Below are 23,716 nucleotides of genomic sequence, written 5' to 3'. Positions count from 1 at the left end.
TGTAAAGGTTTAAAGAAAGACGAGATTCATATGATAATACTTAAATATGTATTGCATGCATAATTGATTTTGTGTTGTTTTCCATTATCAGCAATCATTTGTGTTTGCATGACTCTTTTGACTGAGGTGTTTTTGTTTTTGTTGATTTTGACCCTCTATTCCTTTCTAATGCAGAACTCCAGCTTTCTGCTCCCTCCACCTCCATCACTAAGTTCCACGCCCCATCTCCTGCAGTACCCCGTTGCTACTTTGGCTTTTGGATCACTAAGATATAGTTTCTGGTCCTATCTGTTCCTACTGATGTCCTTTATATTTAATATGGTTACCACTAATCAGTCTGTGACTTCGAAAAACACCCTATCTTAGCAACCAAGTCGCCAGAGAGTTTTTGTTTTGTTTTGTTTTTTTTATTGGTTTGCACAAATAGTAACCCTAGTGCATAGTATTATATTTCTTAGTACCATATTGCATTTCCTATAGTGGGCAGCATAGAGCAGGTGGATCTTGGGAAGGAAATGTCAGAGATGTACTGGCAGCTTTACAGCAATAGATATTCTCCAACTTACTTGATAAGATATGTAATTCATAGTTTTCAAGTATTGATGAAAACTATTCCTATAAAAAATTACCAATAGCAGTGAAAACTGTTGAAATTCAATAGTATAATTTACTGTTCTGATGAAAAATGACAAGACTTTATGGTAGGAAAAATGCAAAGCATTGGTTTTAATAGTAACTGCAAACCTTGCACATCATAATTACAGGTTACTGTTATTTTATGTTCATCTTTGATTCTTGTAAGTTTCGCTATTATTTAGTCAAGAAGTTGTGATTACAAGTTCTCTCACTCAACTACACTTAAAAAAAAACTATACCCAGTATCAAATGAAGCATGTTAGATTATCACAACTGCAGAAACAACTTAATTGAAGAATTGGTATGTCAACTAATTAAAGAAATTTTGGGCTCTTAGGTTACTCTGAGGTTTAAAAGAATTGATTGAACATGGCTATTGAAGTTAAATTTTAAAGATGACCTTCCTAAGAAATATACTTTTGGTAAAATGTGAGAGTGCTTTCATGCCTACTGCATGTGCCTGTGTATTCTCCTGTACTTTACTTTTTTGTGTTGGCTAACTTGTTTTACTTGAAATTGATTCAAATATCAAATCATAGATGAGGCCTTTCCACTCTGATGGTGACTCTAATGAGTATTGGCAACTAAGCCTTTAAACAGTTTAATTCTACTTCAGATTGGGCAGATGCTGATGCTTTGAATCTGCAATAGACAGGTATTTTTTAATGATTTAGACCAAAAGAGTCTTAAGATTTTGGGGCTTGCTCTTTTACTAGATATTAGAGGTTTTGCTTTGTACGTAAATCTAGTACAGTTTATAAGAAAAACGTGATAATTTTCAATTAAAAAAAGTTTTTAAAATAAGACTTAATTACTAAAAAATTAAACTTTAGCCAGTTGTAATAGTACCCCTTGGAGATGCATTCACAAATGTGCTTTTTATATGGGGTTGGTTTCATTAGTTGTTTAGGTCATTTATCTAATCCTGAATTTTAAAATTTGTTATGGGTTTATGCTGCTACATTTGTGCAGTCTCATTTATTTCATCTGTTTTGTACACCTAAAAGTAGTCCCCAAATTAACTGTGCTTATTATATACAATTTGTTGTAATACTTTGAATATAGTATTAGTAACTTCTTAAAACTTTAGGATAACAACCTAACCAAGGAAATATTTACTTCTTTAATTTATGTAGATTACTCATTAAGTAAATATTTATTGAATGCCTACAATGGGCAAGAAGTAGATAGGGAGATTGACTAAACTCTCAAGAAAATTATACTCTAATACTAGATTTTTCTTAACTTCTAGCTTTAAAAAGGTTATAATGAAGTATTCAGACCAGAGGTTCTTAATTTTTAATGCTTAAGCAAGATCTTTAACATAGAGTTAAATTCAAAATTCTATTTAGATTAGGGACAATTAAATTATGTTAAAAACAGGCATCTAAACCACATTCTTCAAAAACTCAGATACTCAAAAAATATTATTCCAATGATTAGTTTTTTAATTATGGGAAAGACAAGGGAATGTTCAGTGAATGTAAAAAATATACTACTGAGCAAACAAATAGAAATTGTTTTAATGAATTTGATTTTCTGTTTCAATTTTTTGGTACATTGACTCTTCTGACACTGCACTTTGCTACTAATTTAAAAAATTAAACCCCAAAGACAAATTAATTCTGTATTTAATGCAGATTTAATTCTAGACTAGCTGTAAAGCTAAAGGAGTTCGCAGTCTTGTTGGCAAAACAATAAATTAGGATTTAAGCTGAAATGCAAAATTGTGATAATAACTAGGTTTCATAAAAGTATATATAGTTTTGCTTTCATAACTATACAAGTCAGTATTGTTGACTTAATAATTGAATTTTTTTAGCTTTTGTTTCCTCTAAACATAATATAGACTGTTCATATACAGTATCAAAATAGAAATTCATCAAAGGCCAGTGTAAATTGTTGATGCTTGTTGCTTTACATTAAGGGAAATTCTAGGCAACAGTTCAGTGAAAGCAATTTTTTAAAAGTGCCATGATTCTTTAATATTTCTTAGTAGCATGTAGAACTCAATTAAAAGTATTGTAGAATAATCTTTGTGTGATGATATACATGAGAAATATTTATAAACACTTCTTCAGAAGCACAAAATAATTGACTTATTATTTTACTGTTAACTCCAATGCCTCCAGTTTTTTTGTGGGGGGGGGGAGTGGCAGGTGGGCACAGGCATACTCTGGGTCCAGTTATTTTAAACAAAAGCTGAGAAATTTAGAGTGTCATTGTGCATTTTTATAACCAAAGTTAGCCAACTGTAATTATTGATAGTCTGAATAACATGAGTGTATTTCTAACTTCTCTTACTTTTCATACTATTTAAAGACAGATTTCCTTCTCATGGTACTCAGGGTTAATCAGAGGTTAAATGGCATTTCTCCCTGTTCCTCAGGAAACAGAAAAAATTCTCCCCCTCTTTAGGGTATGCAGGAATTTGCTCACTTCTACCTGAACTGAATCCATCCTTTCTTTACACTGCCATTTTCTGAAGATTATACTCCTTTCCTCAATTATTTTTCAGTTCCATCAATTTGGGGGCCACCAAAAATGATTGTAATACCACGATTACACCAGCCTGCATGGGTTTGTGCCCACTGTGGATACTCTCCTTCTTATCTTATCCTTATTCTCAATGTCAATTTCCAAAAAGATTTTTAAAAAACTGTAATAGTAATAGTATATTCCCACGTAAGTAATACAAGCAATATGTGGTTCCTTTATGGTATTCGAGGAGTCCTTGAACCGTGTGAAACTAGATGCAAGATATTCTGTTTACTTGGCATTTTTCTAGGAAGTGGTCTTGGCATGGGCATCTTAAAGAAGTCCTTGATAACAAATAAGTTAAAATCTTTTTTGCTAAAGACAAGACAAGTAGAAAGTTCAGAGGAATGCTGCAGGTGTTTTTTTGTTGTTGTTGTTCTGCGTGTTCTTAGCCTTTAGGGAAAGGCCTTTGAAACTTTAATGAATTCCATTTAGTTCATAAAATTGTAAGAATTACAGAAAACAAGCAATAATCTGTTAATGTTTTGAAAGAACTACAATAGATTTTTAAATAAAAATTTAGATTAATACATTCATTTTTCGATATATTTTCTATTGAAAATGTCTAGATGAGAGATTAAGGTAATCCAAATAGGTCCCAAATATTCTTCAACTAGTTAGTAATGCCTAGTGATATGTATCAGTTTTCTTTATATCAATATATAAATAAATATCACTATATCAATTTAATATAATTTTGCATAGTAGTGTATGCTTTGTAGTTGAATAAAGTTCATCAGAATGTTTCCAAAGGTGTAGCCAGGTCAATCTGTCATCTTCCCTTTCTCCTTTGTGCTTACTTACTCTGCTGCTATTCACTGCAGTTCTGAAGAGCATACCTAGGAATTGGTCAGACCTTGCCTTTGTAGAGATCGTCACCAGGGCTGCTTTATCCCCCATATCAGGTCCACCCAATATTTGTTCATTGGAAATTAGCCTAAATTGGAGATGATTATTAATCTAAGGAAATGATTCACTAGAGGCTTTCTCTCTGGTACACTTTAAAAGATGTTCTTTATAGAAATGTTACTTTTCAATGAAAAATGAAACTTTATAGTTAAGGGCCTAATAGAATTAAGAATACTATAGATGCAGTTCACCATAACCTTTTAAAAATGCTTAACTATTTCAATTCTTATCTATGCGTATACTGAATTGCTCAAGGAATTTGAACGATATGTTATTTCTGGGAAATTGCCTCTTTATATCTACCCTTATAAGCATAATTATTGTTATTTAAAATCCACAACTCCATGCATTGTCTTGGAGGAAAGGTCACAGGGATCTAGTGCCCCATCATGTTTCACATATATTTAACATGAAAATTTTCCCTTTTGAACCCAAGGAAAGGGCATATTTGAGAGAAAAAATTTGCTTTACTCAAGGCTCCAATAAGGCTGATGCACTTGATTTAAGTTATACATGGAGCTCATTTTTAAAATGCAAATATTTTACAATAAGCCTCCGGGCTCCGAAATCAGTGCTTTTTCTTCTAAGCATTCTTTCTGTCTTGCTAATAAAATCCATTTTCCAGAATCACAGTTGCTAAGCAAATATGTATAAAACCATAAATTTATCTGAATCATTCATAATTTAAATAGTAATATATAAAAGTTTAAACAGAAATCTCTGATCACTGAAAGTGACAGAAAAGCAAAATAAAAATAGGAATATCCTATAATAGGTTAAAAGACCTTTCTTTAGGACATTATTGTAAAAGCTGACCTTGAATATGAAGACTGGGAACCTCTTAAGCAATACTTTATCTTAGAATCTGTATGAGGACATTCCCTTATCACTTATTCTTAGATTTTCTTTTCCAGTGTTCACTTGATTGTTTAGTAGCCAGGTAAGAATATTTGGAATGAGCCTTTTATGGCTACAACTTATATGGCATTTTTATAAATATTGATACATATAGACTAACATTTTTAGCCTCACTACAATACCTTGTACAATTTTATAACTTCTAAATGCCCTATAAAAGACTACAAGCCCATGTAAATAGGTCCTAGCTTTCAAGTTTAGTGCACCTTGGCAAATTCTTTTTAGGCATGGCTTGATATGCCAGGTATATAGGGAAAATATTCCTTGCCAATGAGTATGTACCCTTTCTTTACTGGCGAAGACAAAATCTGAGCTATGTGATTCTATAAGACCTTAATGGAATGGCCATTCTCTCAGTAGTGGGTAGATTTAGAGACACCGTCATGTTGTTAACCTTATTTCAATAGTTTTTGGTCTCTGTAACTCATTTGATGGGAATTTATTCCCAGATTGTGCTTCACAGGTGTTGTGACTATTTCTCCTAAGAAGTTTTGGAAGATACAAAGCCAGGGCAAAAGTGTACATAAGCAATGGGCACCACAAATGAAATGGGTATCTTTGCAAGTTTCCCTACTTTTTAAAAATTACAAATTAAAGCTGGAGTTTTCATCCAAAGTCGAAATGGCATTACTTCTGCTAGGTAGCATCTTTACTGTAGCCTGTAATCAGCAGCTCAGTTCTCATCAACAGCACAAGAACTCAGAGACATCAATTGCTGAATGTAAGGTAAACTACCTCCATATAGTCCCACAATTTTCATTATGTTAAAACAGTGCCACACTCTGAACATTAAAGGTAATTTTTACCTCTAGCTGTCCAACCATTGCACATATTATCCCGGTATAAGGCCCTGGTAACAGAGGAGTTTCTCCTTTGGTGTTTTGTGGTAATTGAGGATAGACCCAGCATTTAAGGAATGTATTGTTACTGTAATTTTTGAGTTTCCAGAACCAAGAATATAAGAACAATAATAAGATACTGATCCATTAATTTTAGTAAAATTAATTTTAGTTAAATTAGTCTGTGAGTAGATGTTCTTCAACTTGTAGTTGAGACTAGATAACAAAGCCAAAAAATTCAGCAACGGTAGTATATCAAGTAGCAATGCTCACAATGCTTGGTCGGTGTCATGCACTTGTATTCTAGTAGTGATTGTTTGTCAGTCTTCTTTGGTGAATGAGATTAGCATTTCCTTTTAGTTCTCTTGTGTTGAGTGACAGGTATCAAGTAAGTGTTTCTTTTCAAGAAGAAAGTGATTAAGTTCCTTGCAGAAAGGTTTTCAGTGCAGTGGTTCTACCTTAAAAGTTCTGTATTTTTTGGACCCAGTTCAGAAGTGGCCAAGGTCATCCCTCAAAGCTTGAAAGCAAAAGTTGGTCTGTACTTAAGGGAGACAGAGTACAATGTAGTAAAGAAGCATCAAGTGAAGTCAAAGAAAACCTTCCTATTCACAGATATGCAAGTGCTGTCATTGGGGATTTTAGTTGTTTCATGATGGATTCACTTGAAATAGGTCTGGAAGATTGACTGTGTGTGCAACATGGGGCTGAATTTTCCTGACCAGAAGGCCAGGGTTAGAACAGAAGTTCTAGATAATTCCAGCACTACCAGAAACTACCTGTAAACTACTACCACTAGTTGGTAATTCAAATGGGAGTTGCCCAAGAAACTTCTTTATAGACATCTTAAACATGAGGCATAGGCAAGACAAAAGACACTGGTGCTGAAAAGTAGTCAGGAGGACTTGAGAAGGCCCCTTTGAGTGAAGTTTTCCCTATGTCTTCCACTAATGACCCTAGATCTGACCTCATTCACCAGGCTTTACATCATGGGGGCAAGGTGAAGTGAATTCCTGGAAATCTCATAGGCCATTAATATTCTATGAGTTACAAAAAAAATCCAGTCTTAAGAAAAATGGGCATTATGCCTGGTCACTTTGGTTCAATTTCTTTAGAATCCCATCTAGCTGTTGTACTATGTTCTGGATTGAGGGGCAGCAAAGGTTTAAAAAATCTGTAGGAGTTTATAAACTATCTTTTAAAGCATATTCCTTGATTATTATCAACAGGCAAACTGGTATTCCAAACCTAACTATAGAGGCTTTTGCCAGCAGTCACTGTGTCATCTCTTACATATAAGTATATTTCTACCCACCCTGGAAAGGTACACATAATCCCTGAAGCAAATCCTTATGAGCAGCAAATGTACAATATTTACAGAGTTTCCGAGGGGGTAATTTTATTTATTCACTAACTCTATGTAGTTTGCGAGTTAACAACATCTGAATGAGTAAGCAGAGGAAACCAATTGGTTAAAAAAAGATAAGAGCAATGATGCCTGTGAAGAAGAAATCGCTACAACTTTAGTTTAGTTAGAATAACATTTTGTAATAGTCACAGCAGAAGAGATTGTAAGAACCATTAGATATTTTAGCTCCTCCAGAAGTGAGGAACCTTTATTGTTTTTACGACTGTATATGTGAGTCAAGAATTGTCCAAAAGCTTGAGGAGAGTCAATCAGTTATGACTTTTAAGAAATAAAAGTACAATCTCAGGTGAGGACAGTACTTTCTGCAATCTACAAAGGATATGGAGAAAGAACTTTTTACTACCTTGTTTTAAAAGCAAACTACTTACTGAGAGACCAATTTATTTTTTCTCTATGCTACTAGTTCCCTCTTCAATATTATATACACAAGTTTTTTGTTTTGTTTTAATCATAGAACCTATAAATTTAAACAAGATTAAAACTTCAAAACTCTTTCAGTAACTCCTACAGTATCAAAGAAGAGTGTATGTGTATGTCCTCATTTAATTGCAAGAAATGTTTTAAAGGTGTTAGGTGAAAAAAAGATTTTGTAATTTATATAATTTTAGGAAATGCTGAGTTAAACAACATTGAAGTTCTTTACTACAAGACTTCAGAGACTTTATTATGTTTCTTTGTTGTGCTCTGGGTAAATCTTATTTTCCAAATGTACTTAACCATGGAATCTTTTTTTCTACTGGAGTTCTGATAGAATTAATGTTGCCTAGACAATACTGGAAAATGCTGGCCTACATATGGTTAAAATTTGAACACAGATGTCTCAACAATAAATCCCTGATCCTTTACTAGAGAGAACTCCTCAGGGGCAAGTACCTCTTCTTATTCTTTGTGTCCCATATAGTGCCAATATAATGCTCAATATATATTACTGAGTAAGTTAATGTAAATATAGTAGCTCTTGAATATCCATTTTTAAATGCCAACCTAGTTAAGCTTCTGATTTGCCAAAGTTAATTATTATAAAATTACTTACGCATTTTTGTTTGTATTTTTTTCTTCCCCATATTTGAAAGAACTAGAATATTTTTTAAATGGGCTATTTTCTAGTTTTATATTTAGGATGGTGACCAACTGTTTTTCTCTATTAAAGAGGTATAGACCTAACTTTTTTTTTTTTTTTTTTTACGTGGGCAGGCACTGGGAATCGACCCCTGGTCCTCTGGCATGGCAGGCAAGCATTCTTGCCTGCTGAGCCACCATGGCCCACCCTAGACCTAACCTTTTAATAGATCTGTTCATAAACCGTGAAGTACTTCAGAGTTTTAGGTACGGAAATCAGAAAATCATTGGCATCTTCATTTCATTTCAACCTAATATTTACCCCTCTGGGAATCTGAGACTTTTTTCATATGCCTCCTTTTTTTCTTTTTTTTTAAACCAAGTCCTACCTCCCAAGAAGGCAATTTGTCTGCTTATGTTCCCACTCCGTTCTGGAGTCCAAATAGTTTCCCAGAATTCATGGAGTTGTCCATCCCATTTCCTCCTGTCTCATATTGTAGAACTTTCTCAGTGCTTTACCATAGATTTCCTGCCTCATTTGCCAGAGACTCAGAGTTCTTATGGATTCACTGGATATGCTAAAAGAGCATTAAGTACACATATACTTAAATGAAGGACTCCACTGCTGTGCAAGTAGTTATAGGCCCCCAGACTTCTGAAGGGAGGACTTTTTAGAGAAACTCAGTTACCAAGTATGATGTATATTTATAGTGAAACTAGAGAATTTTGTCACCTTTCTTATTAGAGGAAAGGGAAATTTGAGGGTTCATGGGAGATTTAGGAGCTTTTAAAGTGCTCAAAGAATTTTGTTGATTCCAACTGAGGATCTAACTCATATTGAAGACCATAAGTCATAGTATAATATCAGGAACAGATAGCAAAAAAGATAATAAAGAAGAAAATGGGAAAAAATGCTCCTGACTAACCATTACATCAGTATACAGATAAGCAACATTTGGAATGTCAGACAAAACACGTTTTCTTAATTGGAATATACTGCTTTTCAGAGGACCCTTAATCAGTAGTATAAAATTCATATTTTAACAATTTAGGCATCCTTTTGCATAATTCTATAAGAATTTCCTATGTAAGAGAAAACCTATAACAGGGCTATTTAATTCAGAAAAGTGTTACTAATAGAAATCACAAGATTTCCTGCCCTGAAGTCCCTTTAATACAGAAGATTTTCGTGGAGTAGCTTAAGTAATTATCTTCTCTAGTAAACAACAAGAGATTCTTTTTTGGGGGGCGGGGAACTCTTTACAAAAATATCAAATTTATTTCAATATCTAGTTTCATTCTTTAATTAGAGTTAATGGCAATTATTTTGTAACTTAAAAAAACTCATAAAAGTGGGAAAAACATTAATAAGCTATTAAAGACTGACCATGAAAAAAATTCTTGGGCCACACATTTACCAGTCATATTTAACAGTAATTCCTATTATACTACTTACTGAGGAATACTCTTTAGCTCTTTACGTCTAAATGTAACATTCTCATTTTGACATAATTTATCTATTTTCAACCCAACTGTATATCCAACAAAACCTTTCGAAGCTTTTCTTTCCACTTATGAAATATGACATAACTATTCATCTTAAGAGTTCCTTAAAAGATACGTAGAAATTTTAATTTTCATATTAAAGTGATAAAAAAGTACAGGACATCACTACCACAAGTTAAACAAAAAATGGAGTAAAAAAAAACAAAAGTGGTATCTATATAACAAGCAATTACTGATAAGAATTTTAACTATTTTACATACTTAGCGCAAGCAAATAAAAAGGTTCCAAGGTACTACAATGCTTGGCATTTGTGCTGCAAGCTTTAAATTATAATTTCATTCTCCACAAATCATCTGTAAGAAAATGGCTATGCCTGTAAATATAAAAATTGTTATATCCAGCAAGTGGTATTTTACTGGTCAAGATGAGAACGCTTTATAAAATTAGTTTAAAAATGCAGAGTGTCTGATAATTATACTACCAATATAAAGATTAAAAATCAGATAAACTATACAGAAGATAAATAAATGATTAACATTTTGCTCTGAGAAAATTAGAGATGGTTATATTCCAAGAAATAAGCAATAATGACAAAATATGTGCTTAAATATTTTGACTATTTTAAGCCCAAACATATTATTCATCTGAGGAGACAATTATGACTTTTTGCTTTTTTGTCCAGAATAGGACCCCAATTTAAGCTATTATTTGAATAGAGTTCATAATCTAAAGTCATTTTTTCTCCATAAAAATGATATTTTTATTCATTTTATAGATAGGCTACCAAATGTCAAATGACTAAGTCAGTTATAAAGGTTTTGTAGCATAATAAATGCTAATTTACCCAATAACTGTCACAGATACCAACATACTTCTATACAAGCCTAAAAGTCAGTACTGAAGTTATAACATGATTCTTCCATATGGTCAGACTATATAATACTCTCTAATACTGTCATAAAATCCAAAGAAGAAACCTTAGTGAGTCCTTCCAAAGCTGCAGAAATTTCCAAATGATTTTCCTCTGGTTTCAGAGCCTGTTTATTTTCTTCAATCCCTTTTTAGTCGTTTGGCTTTTGCAATATTTTCTTGACGTTTCTGCTTCTTCTTCTGCTCCTTTTCCCTGGCCTCAATCATCTTGGCCAATTTCCAGGACAGTACAGCACTTGCTAGGAACAACGGAGTAAGGGCCAAAATCACTGTCGTAAGGAAGCCATATGGGTCCTTTGCAGCCCATTCCACAACATACTCAGCCCAAGCCTTGATATCAAACATCTTTGTAGTGGTTTTAGGAAAACTTATGCTTGAGTTGTAATCTCTAACTTCGTCCCTGGATTATTAGAGAGCCAATCACAATTTCAGATGACCTTTGGTTGTCTTCTTCTTTAATTCAATCATACACTTCTGAGAGAAGGTTTAAATTCCTTCTTTCCCTTAGCCAGGCCGCCTTCACCCGGCCCCTCAGCCTGCACACGCGCGGCCCCCGGCACAGGCGCGGCCCCCCAAGAGATTCTTAATATCCCATAGAACCAGATGTTTTGTTGCTGTTGTCTTTTTTTTCTATTTCCATTCAAACTATTATTGATGGAAAGCTATTTGTCAGGCAAGGTACTAAAATAAGATAGCTAAGAAAAAAAGCTGCAAAGGTATAGGGCTTTCCTTGAATTTTTGGAGTTCATTAGTGATAGGAGGGAGGACTGGGCACAGAAATAATTACACAATACAATGTTCAAGGAGTATGATGGAGGTGTTGGTTCTGCTTTGAAAAGTCTAGGAGTTTTATTAACTAGAGGATATTTAAATGTTTCTTAAATAATGAATAAAAACTTTTGTAGTCATGGGTGGAGAAGGGAGGGCTAGGAATGATTTCAGCAAACTTGGAGGCATGAAAGTTTATGGAATGTTCTGGGGATAGGAGTAGCCCAGTATAGGTGATTTTGCAGAGGTGCAGCTGCAAGAGAATAGAGAATAGAAAGCTACATTGAGGCCAGTATTGGAAAACCATCCATGATGTTATGGAATTTGGACTTTTTCCCTAAAGGCTTTTATTCTCAGTCATTTTTCTTTTGCCACGTGAATAACTTACATGCAGAGCTATGTGCAATTCCTGGGCTCCAGGTTTTTTTCCAATCAGTTCCATCCAATTCAAGCATATGGTAATGCATGAAAAGGAATTAAATTACTAGAGATCACTGTAGATAGATGGATAGATACAGATTTGACTGTTTAAACTATTTTTGAATTTTAATTTATTTTGACTTTTTTAGTTGTTTCTTGTGCACAACTGATGAAAACAGTTGTCTTGACACAGGTTGATGGCTTGTAGAAAAGAATGTTATTAAATCACTTTTGCAACAGAACAGGAGATTAGAAATGAGATATATATTATATCATTAATATAATGAGGAGAGAGAAGATTGATTCCATTAACGGTATGAAAATGGAAGGAGGATGACTGCAAGAAATATTGCCAAAGTACAATTGAGAGGATGTAATAATTGATTTCCAAGACTCACCCACACTCTCTATGCATGGGTCAAGCAGAATAATACTCTTTCTTATTCCCCTTCCCCACTTCACTGGGGACATTCTCTCTTTCTCTTTCTCTCTCTCACACACATAAACATACTACTCACATCTACTGCCTCCATACTGTGTGTGGCTACCATCTCCTCACCACTATTCTCTCTTAAAATAGAACACTTTCCTGTAGTTTTCCTTGGGTCATGCTTGTTCAAAGTGCGTGCTTAAAACACATACACTTTTGGTTTTTAATTACCATGTATGCAACAGATGTTTCTGAGCCTTATCATATTCCTTGTCCCTCATCACCATCCCATTCTTCCCCCATCCTTGAATTTAAAAGATGAAGCACATCTTAGACAGGTGAGGATGAATAACAATGTTTATTGCACACATTGCTTGATAATAAAAACAGTGTTTTTTTTTTACTTTATGTAAGTCTTCATTAACATTTTCTTCCTTTTTAAAAAAGAACTAATTTTTTTCTCTTCCTTATTGAAAAGCCCATTTATCACTTGGATTCTTTTAGCTTCCTTGTTTACGGACTTACTCTAATTCTGCCTGGGCTTTCAAAGGTACAACACCTGAAATTGCCTGTTTTATTCCTTGTGCAGATACACCATGAATGAATGAAGCTATTTTCTTATATTCTTCTTAATGCTAAACAATTTGGTTGGTACTTAATTTTAATATCACATTGGTCTAGTTGCTTAAGGCAGTGGTTTGTAATTGACAGCTCACAGTTCATCATAAAATATAGAACTTAGAGATCAGCTAGTCCTACTTGTTCATTTTATAAATGAGGAAACTGAGATCAAGAGAGGTTAAGATATTTGTTCCTGATAGCACTGCAAGTTAGGCCTTGAAAGTCTTTGGATTTTATGCCACTGCCTTATGACATCTTTCCTTTTCCCTCATTACTTTTGAATTGAACAATATAGATGTATTCCTCTGTAAAGTGCCCATTACATACTTGCTAATGTGCTTATATATGCTCTGTGTATATATTACCCTCATGAAGTTTAAATTAAACATGAGAGAAAAATGTGCAGAGATAACTAATAGCACATAACAAATGACACTACAAATGTATAATGAATCATTCTGTTTTATATTTAATTACCGGAAAAATCTGAATAGCACAAGAAAACAATTTTAAATGTATCATATAAAGCTCTTTGATGTCATTTGTTAAATTCAGTGTTTGTTTGGGTTAAAAGTATTCCCACAAGGCTCCTCATTTCAACTGACACTAACTAGAATATTAAAGCACTGCAACTGATCAAGTATCTTTGATGAATATATGTAAGTTTAAGGCTGAGCATGAAAATAGATGTCAGTCTGTTGTAACGTTTTTTAAAATTTTAACAAACTCCAGGGCAAGATAGAATATAGAGAATGCAGAAACTAACTGCAAAGAACTGTCATCCATGATTTTTATAATTTTAAGAAAAAGCATGTCCTTGTTTTAAAATTGAGTTGGACACATATAGTGGATGTTTTAAGATTCGGTAGCTCGCTGACTGTCTCCTCATTCAGTTGTGGCACCTAGGTATCTGAATAGAGGAAATCCTGGATCATACAACTCCATAAAGAAAAGAATCCAGATTTAGATCCAGCAATGTGCACAGAGTGCCTGTCCTGTACTGGACATATTCATTCATGGCATTGCATTCAGTCACACATAGGTAATCAGACTGACTTTAAAAAGTTAAAGTGATTTTACTTGTAATGCGATTAATGTTCACTTAGATCTGGCCCTAAAATGATTATTTTTCTGGCATGGTCCTTTATTACAGTTAAAGGGAAGTGTTATAAAATATTTGAATGTTTCTCATGTGCTCCTTGCATAATGTGAGCAGATTTATATTTCTTTCAATATAATCAAGCCCTAGAGCTAAAATGCTTTCTTTTATAATTATTATAATTTATAAAAATTTTGGCATTGAGTAAATATTTTAATATACAACGTTGTCCGAAACTAAAATAGGAGTTTGCAATCTTACTAACACCAATCGTAGTTTATTTTGAAATACTGAATAAGCAATTTCATTTATCTAACGCCATCTCTTTTTTTTTAATGTGAAAAGTATACAAAAAAGCAATGTATTTATAAGTGCATTGTAACAGGTATAGAACAGATTTCAAAGTTTGGTATGGATTATAGTTCCACAATTGCAGGTTTTTCCTTCTAGTTGTTCTAAGACACTAGAGACTAAAAGAAATGTCAGTATAATGATTCCGCAGTCATACTCATTTGTGAAATCCTAACTTCTCTGTTATAACTCCTCCTTTATCCTTCTCCCAATCTTTAGGCGTATTTGGGCTACGCCTATTCTAAGTTTTTCATGTTGGAAAGGGCTGTTGACAATGTGGGATAGAAGTATGGAACTAGTAGAAGTTCTTGCAGAGAATGGCCCCGCTGGGTTTTAGGACTTATCTGGCCTGGGAACCATGTGGAGCTTGTAGGTTTCTGTAAAGTAATCTTAGTGCATGAAAATTATATAGAATCTCAGATAGAGCCCTCGGTGTTCTTTAGTATTAGCATGAATGGTGTTGTTTGGGGTTTGGCAAACCATGGCAAGTAGCAATAACTAGTTGAAGATTACACAAGAGTAGCCTCCAGAACAGCGTCTCAAACTGTTTGAGCTCTCTTAGCCACTGATACCTTATTTTTTCTTTTCCCCTTTTTGGTAAGGAAGGCGTTGTCAATCCCACAGTGCCAGGGCCAGGCTCATACCTGGGAGTCATGTCCTACATTGCCAGGGAGGCTTTCAGTCTTGGATGTCATGCCCCACACAGAGGGGAGGGTAATGATTTTCCTTGCAAGGTTGGGCTTAGAAAGAGAGGCCACAACTGAGTCCCAAAAGAGGTTTTCTGGAAGCAACTCTTAGGTAGCTTCTCTGCTACAGAAAGAACAAGCCTTAAGATCAAAGTCTTGGCCTGCTAACTGGGGAATCCCTAATGTTTAAGATAGTATCAGGGTTTTCCCTAGTGGTAAAGTTTAGTAGTTCTGTATTTTTTCTTTTTAATTATCTGCCTAACATACACTGGGATGTATCCTGGTATTACATTGAGCTATACCGAATTATAAGCCCTCATTCCCATCCTGGGCCCAAATCTCTTTTGAGTAGGGTAAAGATTTTCTACTGAATGTTATAGATTAAATGATTTGAGAACTCTAAGTACAAGATACTGTTTAAGTTTGAAGTGATAACTGCTTAAAGTCTATTTTAGACAGAAATAATTTAGTTTGAAAGATATATATATAACAAAGTAATAAAGGACATTCAGCCTTTTTGTATTTAAAGAAAACTCTTTACTATGATGATAAACCTTTAAGAGCTATATATTTTTAATGCTATATTGTTCTTATTATACTTTGAGAGAAAATAAGAACATATGGGGTAGAGATTGTGAGAAGATGGCAAGTAGGAAGCTCCAGAAATCAGTCACTCCACCAGAACAACTGTTAAACAGGCAGAAAATGTCCAAATCAACTACTTTGAAACTCCAGACTCCAGTAGAACAGCATTGAGGAAAGAATAGGAGAAAGAGGCTGGTTAGTTATGGTAAATGCCAGTAAATCACTCTCTCTGCACAATGGTTACCATCACCCAACATCTACTCTTACATCAGGTAGCAGTGGAGTCCAGAAGTGACGTGGCTTCCTGGTGCAAAAAAAGGCATAAAAATCAATGCACACACAACACACGCCAAGATCTGGGCATGGACCAGTTGTTGATCACAGCTTTTGATTACCAACTTTGAATTGCTGGTAACTGGGCTCTGAGGGCTGTTACTGTTCCAACCCACTCTGGACAAAGGCAATGGAGACTGAAAGGTGGCACCCTTCCTCAGAGCTGTAAAGGGCAGTTGCAGGGCTGCATTTGCTGAGCACTTCAAGAAACTGCAGCTTGAGGAGCTATATAAGTGCAGCTTGAGGAGATATATAAGTGCAGCTTGAGGAGATATATAAGAACTGGCACCCTTCCTGGCCCCTCTCTCATCCCCTCTCCAGGGAAGCTTGGAGCCACCTGGTGCTCCCTTCGTGGTACCTGGCTTTATTCTGGCAGGGAAAAACTGGGGAAACTCTTCTATCCAGTGCCACCCCCACCTAAAGAATTTGTCTCCAGGCAAGAGTAGTTTAGGACAAGGAAAGTTTAACAAATGAGGCAGACAGCCTAGGGCAAGGGCTTACATGCTATAAATTCAACGGTGGAACACTGAAGAGAATGAGAAGTTCTGTCTCCTGGGAAGTAGAGGGAGTATTCAAATTCCTGTAAACAGAAGTCCTAAGACCACTGCAAGCAAAAGCCCAGGACAAAATACAGGACCAGAAAAGACGAGGAGGTCCTTACACTTTGCATTCATCTTGGATGGAACTTCCTGATAAGAAAGCTGACACTCAAGAAAATTTCTGTCATATTACCAGCTGATTACAAACTTTAACGAACATCTCAGAGAATAAATCCTAGAGTTAACATTTAAAATGATAAAATTTACAGTGTGCAACAAAAGAGTACAAGACAAATAACAGGAAATGATGTCCCAGCCAAAAGAAGAGGACAAAAATCAAGAAAACATCAACAAAGAAGACCAAACTAAGACATCCCAGATAAAGACTTTTAAAAACAATCTTTACAGTCTCAAGAAGATGAAGGCAAATACAGAGAAAGAACTAAAGGATATAAAAACAAAAAACACAACAATAAACAATATGAGAATCTCAGTAAGGAGATAGAAATTTTAGAAAGGAACCAAATAACTACTGGAGTTGATAACTACAAGTAACTGAAATGAAAAATTTCCAGGAGAGTTTGAATAGCAGATTGCAACAGGCAGAAGAAAGAATCAGTGAAATTTAAGATAAGACAATTGAAATGTGTCAGGCTAAGGAGCAGAAAGTAAAAAGAATTACAAAAAGTAGAAATAGCCTAGAAGATGTAAATACATACATCTAAGAGGCCCAAAGAACATCAAACAGAATAAACTTGAAGAATAATTTAGCCCATCACATATTGATAAAACTGTCAAATGCAAAGGACAAGAAGTGCTCTGAAAGTTGAAAGAGAAAAGCAACATGTTATGTACAAAGAAGTTCTAATTTCATTGTGCAATTTTCTCATTAGAAACCAGAGGCAAGAAGGCAATGGGTAGAAATACTTAAAGTGCTGAAAGAAAGCAATTGCCAACTAAAAATTTTATATCTGGTGAGACTTTCTTTCAAAAGAAAGAAATTAAGGAGATTAAACATTCCAAAGTAAATTGAAGCTGAGGGAGTTCATCACCACTATGCCTGCCCTATAAACAATGCTGAAGGGAGCTCTTCAGGATGAAAGGAAAGGATGTTAAACAGCAGATCAAAGCAGCATTAAGAAACAAAGACCTCTGGTAAATGTAACCATTTGGTAATTATATACTGTATTTTGGGTCTGTAACTTCACTTCTTATTTCCTACAGGTGTGAAAATGCAAATGCACAAAAAGTACTGAGACCCACTGAGTAGATTGTTTAAGGTTTATTCTGTTGAGAATACATTGTGCTTTTTGGGCATGTATATTTATGTCTTTGATAAGAGTCCCAATTTTTGGCCACTATTTCCTCAAATATTCTTTCTGCTCCTTTTTGCTTCTCTTCTCCTTTTGGGACACCGATGATGTATATGTTTGTATGCTTCATGCTGTCACTCAATGCCCTGAAACACTGCTCAATTTTTTCTGTTCTTTTCTATCTCTTCTTGTGACTGTGTGATTTCAGTTGTTTTGTCTTCTGCTTCACTCAATCTTTCCTTTGCCTGTTGTATGCCTCTAGTGTATTTTTTTTTAACATTTTTTAAATTGTGGAATAGAACATATATACAAAAAAGCAATAAATTTCCAAGTATATTTTAACAAGTAGTTATTGATCAGATTTTAAAGTTTGGTAGGGGTTACAGTTTCATGATTTTTCATTCTTTTTCTTCTAGCTGCTCCAAGACACTGGAAACCAACAGAAATATCAATATAATGATCCAGCAGTCATCAAATCCTATCTTCAAATCCTATCTTCTCTGTTATATTCCTCCTTCTCTTTAAATAACATGTATACATAAAAGCACTAAATTTCAAAGTACATCACAATAATTAGTTGTAGAACTGATTTCAGAGTTTGGTATGGGTTACAATTCCATAATTTAGGTTTTATTTCTAGCTGCTCTGAGTTACTGGAGGCTAAAAGAATTATCAGTATAATGATTCAGCATTCGTTTGTTAAACCTTCTCTGTATAACTCCACCATCACCTTTGATCTTTCTCCCACTCTTTGGTCTATGCCCATTCTAACTTTTTCATGTTGGAAGGGGCTGTCAATATTACAGGATAAGGGGATGGAACTAGTTGATGTTCTAGAGAGGCTGGCCTCCTAGGTTTCAGGACTTATCTAGTCCAGAGATCCATCTGGAGGTAGGTTTTGGAGAGTTACCCAAGTATGTGGAACCTTTGTAGAATCTTATATAATGTCCTAGGTATTCTTTAGGATTGGCTGGAATGGTTTTGGTTGAGGTTTGGCAAGTTATAATAGGTATCTCTAGTATTTTTAATCTCTATTATTGTGCCTTTCATCCCCATAATTTCTGTTATGTTTCTTTTTAAACTTTCAAATTCTTCATGTTCATGCATTGTCTTCTTTATATCCTTTCACTCTCTATCCACATTTTGCTTCATCTCTTTGAAGTGATTTTGACTAGTTTGAACTTCTTTGATTAGTTGTTCCAAATTCTGTGTCACCTCTGAAGTTTTAATTTGTTCCCATCATTGAGTCAAATAGTCCTGTTTCTTAATATGCCTTGTAATTTTTGGTTCATATCTGGGTGTCTGATCATTAATTCTGAAGGTTAATTTCTCCCCCTTCCCTTGGGTTTTATTGCTGATTGGCTTTCATTGATAGCTTGGTCCAACTTATTCTGGACCTTTAGAGTAGCCTATATTTAACTGTTTATATTTTCTCAGCTCTTCTGCATTTGATTCCTGCACTGAGTATATGTTACAATTTTTAAGATCATCTTTCTGCGTGCAATTGTTTCAACCCCAGGAAAAAGCTTCCATTCTTCTGTTCTTCCTTCTGGAAATCTTGATGCGTTGTGTGTGTGTTTTTTTTTTTTTTTTTTTTTTAGAATACATTTTAAAATTAATTTTCTAAAAGAAATTACAAAAAAGAAACACATTCTTAACATATGCTCATTCCGTTCTGTGTATATAATCAGTAATTCACAGTATCTTCACATAGTTGCATATTCATCATCATGATCATTTCTTAGAAGATTTGCATCACTTCAGAAAAAGAAATAAAAAGACAACAGACAAATAAAATGAAAACAGAAAAAAAATTATACATACCATACATGTTACCCCTCCCTTTCATTGATCACTAGCATTTCAAACTAAATTTATTTTAATATTTGTTCCCCCTATTATTTATTTTTATTCCATATGTTCTACTCGTCTGTTGACAAGGTAGATAAAAGGAGCATCAGAGACAAGGTTTTCCCACTCACAAGTTGCATTGTGAAAGCTATATCATTATACAATCATCATCAAGAAACATGGCTACTGGAACACAGCTCTACATTTTCAGGCAGTTCCCTCCAGCCTCTCCATTACATCTTGGATAACAAGGTGATATCTACTTAACGCGTAAGAATAACCTCCAGGATAACCTCTCGACTCTGTTTGGAATCTCTCAGCCATTGACACTTTGTCTCATTTCACTCTTCCCCCTTTTGGTCGAGAAGGTTCTCTCAGTCCCTTGATGCTGGGTCTAAGCTCATAATAGAGTTTTTCTCAATCCTTTGATGCTGAGTCTCAGCTCGTTCTAGGATTTCTGTCCCACGTTGCCAGGAAGGTCCGCACCCCTGGGAGTCATGGCTCACGTAGATGGGGGAGGGTGGTGAGTTTGCTTGTTGTGTTGGCTGGAGAGAGAGGCCACATCTGAGCAACAAAAGAGGTTCTCTTGGGGGTGACTCTTAGGCCTAATTTTAAGTAGGCTTGACCTATCCTTTGTGGGATTAAGTTTCATATGAACAAACCCCAAGACTGGGGGCTCAGCCTATAGCCTTGGTTGTCCACACTGCTTGTGAGAAGATCAAGAATTCAAATTGGGGAGATTGAATTTTCCCCCATTCTCACCATTCCCCGAAGGAGATTTTGCAAATACTTTTCCACTCACTGATCAAATCACTCTGGGATTCATGGAGGCATCACTCTGGACAAACCAACAAAATCTCATGTCCTACCCAAGATTCCATGTGCTTATATTGTTCAACCAACAATCTACATAAGTTATATTAGGAGAAGCACTAGTCAAAATATAAATTTTGTACCAAATAAACATTTTTTGCTTTAGTCTCACACATAAGTTGAAATTTTAAAATATTAATTACCATCTATTTTCCGCACCCTGCAGTAATGACTTTCCTTTGTTCTTCCTCATGCAAAAACATTTTTAAAATTTGTACATTTAGTCACTATCATTATACACTCTAGGCATTCCTAGATTATACCATCTCAATCTTTATTGTCTATCTTTCTTTCTGATTTCATTTATGCCCCCAGCCCTCCTCCCTCTATCATTCTCACATTCAGCTTCATTCAGTGTTTTAACATAATTGTATTACAGTTAGTTAGTATTGTGCTGTCCATTTCTGAGCTTTTATATTCAGTCCTGTTGCACAATCCATATCCCTTCAGCTCCAGTTACCCAATATCTTACCCTATATCTATCTCCTGATGGTCTCTGTTACCAACAAAATATTCCAAGTTTATTCACTTATGTCAGTTCATATCAGTGAGACCATACAGTATTTGTCCTTTTGTTTTTTGTTAATCTCACTTAGCATAATGTCCATCCATATTGTTACATACTTCATAACTTTATTCTGTCTTACAGCTGCATAATATTCCATCGTATGTATATGCCACAGTTTGTTTAGCCACCCGTCTGTTGATGGACATTTTGGCTGTTTCTATCTCTTGGTAATTATAAATAATGCTGCTATAAACATTGGTGTGCAAATGTTCATTTGTGTCCTTGCTCTCATGTCCTTTGAGGAGAGACAGCATATAGATGGGTCCTGTTTTTTAATCCATTCTGCCCATCTATGTCCTTTGATTGGGGAGTTTAATCCATTAACATTTAGTGTTATTACTGTATGGGTAGTACTTTCTTCTACATTTTGCCTTTTGGATTTTATATGTCACATCTAATCTTCCTTCTTTTTACCTTTACTCATAGTCTTCTATTCTACACTCTTCTCCACACCTCTCTCTTCTGTCTTTTTGTATCTGTCTCTAGTGTTTCCTTTAGTATTTCTTGCAGAGCTGATCTCTTGGTCACAAATTCTCTCAGTGATTTTTTGTCTGAAAATGTTTTAATTTCTCCCTCGTTTTTGAAGGACAATTTTGCTGGACAGAAAATTCTTGGTTGGCAGTTTTTCTCTTTTAATAATTTAAATATATCATCCCACTGCCTTCTCGCTTCCATGGTTTCTGCTGATAAATCTACACATAGTCTTTTGGGGCTTCCCTTGTATGTGATGGATTGCTTTTCTTTTGCTGCTTTCAAGATTCTCTCTTTCTCTTTGACCTCTGAACATTCTGATTAGTAAATGTCTTGGAGTACGTCTACTTGGATCTATTCTCTTTGGGGTATGCTGCACTTTTTGGATCTGTAATTTTAAGTCTTTCATAAGAGTTGGGAAATTTTCAGTGATAATTTCCTCCATTAGTTTTTCTCCTCCTTTTCCCTTCTCTTCTCCTTCTGGGACACCCACAACACATATATTTGTGTGATTCATATTGTCATTCAATTCCCTGAGTCCCTGCTCATATTTTTCCATTTTTTCCCTATATTTTCTTTTTCTTGTCAGATTTCAGATGTTCCATACTCCAGTTCAGAAGTCCTATGTTCTGCCTCTCGAAATCTTCCATTGTGGGTTTCCATTGTGTTTTTCATCTTTCCTACCATGCCTTTCATTCCCATAAGTTCTGTGATTTGTTTTTTCAGACTTTCAATTTCTTCTTTTTGTTCATTCCTTGCCTTCTTTATATCCTCCCTCAATTCATTGATTTGGTTTTTGATGAGGTTTTCCATGTTTGTTCATATATTCTGAATTAATTGTTTCAGCTCCTGTATCTCATTTGAATTGTTGGTTTGTTCCTTTGACTGGGCCAGATCTTCAATTTTCCTAGTGTGATTTGTTATTTTTTGCTGGCGTCTAGGCTTTTAATTACCTTAATTAGTTTATTCTGGAGATTACTTTCACTTCTTTCACCTAGGGTTTTCTTGCTGGATGAATTTGTTGTTTGTTGTTTGTTGAACAGATGAACTGTTCTTTGACATTCAGTTTAGATTTATCTGGACCTCTAGCTTAGGTTTTGTTTAACAGAGGAGAATTTTTCAGTTCCTGTTTTCTTATTTCTTGCCCTGCTTATATGGTGCCTCCCCCCCCCCCCACCCTTAAGAGTGTCTACCTATGTATTATAGACCCCAGCCAGATTTTCCCAGACCAAACTGGCCCCCTATCAAGAGGAAAAAGTCATCTGTGTTGGTTTCCCTGAGGGTGAGACCCAGCTGGTTGAAAGACTTTCCTGTGAATTCTCTGGGCTCTGTTTTTTTTATCCTGCCCAGTATGTGGTGCTTGTCTGCCTGCAGGTGCCACCAGCATAAGATGATGCGGTACCTTTAACTTTGGCAGACTGTCCTGCTGGGGGTGTGGTGGAGACAGAAGAGAGGTTTTAGGCTGGTTTTAATGGCTTCAAATTACCAAGCCCTGGTGTCTGAATTCCTTAAGGGAGGGATTCTACCTGAGCTGGGCTTCACCCCTCCCCTGGGGAAGGCACAGGCTCCAGACAAGCCCTCAAACGAGCTTGTTTCTGCCTATTCCTGGGGCCGTTGCAGCCTGAGAAGTCCTGCCGCTGAATCCAAAGGCAGTCAAGCCTCTGTAGAAGCATAGCCACAAAAACCGCTGTTTCTTTCTTTTTTTCTTTTTCCATCAGCCCTGCCCCTTTGGCACTGGGGTAAAAATGAGCTTTGACCAGGTTCCACTGAGCTGGGGGACATTTTAAGTAGTCAGAATTTGTTAATTAATGCCACAGTTGGTGTTTGGTTGGGCTTAGCCCCTGCTGCTGGTAAAGTCTCTTTCCTTTCCCCTCTGGGAAGCAGCCTGTGTTTGTGTGGGGGGGAGGTGCGCTGGCCGCAGCAGCTTAGGGAACTCACAGTTCTGGGGGGGCTGGTCCAGACTGGGGTACGCTATGTGTCCGGTCACTGATGTGGCCCCAGGAGCTGTTCTGTACCATTCCTGGTTATTTAGTATCTGTTCTGGAG

At 35.5% G+C, this 23,716-nt stretch overlaps 1 protein-coding gene across 1 annotated transcript; it reads right to left on the bottom strand.

Annotated features, from left to right (window-relative positions):
• Nucleotides 1-10,680: 10,680 nt before the first annotated feature.
• LOC143691718 (small integral membrane protein 15) lies at nucleotides 10,681-11,136 on the bottom strand. Its single transcript, XM_077170649.1, has one exon. It carries the CDS (start codon nucleotides 11,105-11,107, stop codon nucleotides 10,883-10,885), a length of 225 nt encoding a protein of 74 aa, XP_077026764.1. The 5' UTR covers nucleotides 11,108-11,136; the 3' UTR covers nucleotides 10,681-10,882.
• Between the last annotated feature and the right edge of the window lie 12,580 nt (nucleotides 11,137-23,716).

Source organism: Tamandua tetradactyla, chromosome 7 (assembly GCF_023851605.1).
Source record: "Tamandua tetradactyla isolate mTamTet1 chromosome 7, mTamTet1.pri, whole genome shotgun sequence".
In the NCBI taxonomy this organism is placed as follows: domain Eukaryota; kingdom Metazoa; phylum Chordata; class Mammalia; order Pilosa; family Myrmecophagidae; genus Tamandua; species Tamandua tetradactyla.
This window is presented reverse-complemented; position numbering and strand designations above follow the sequence as displayed.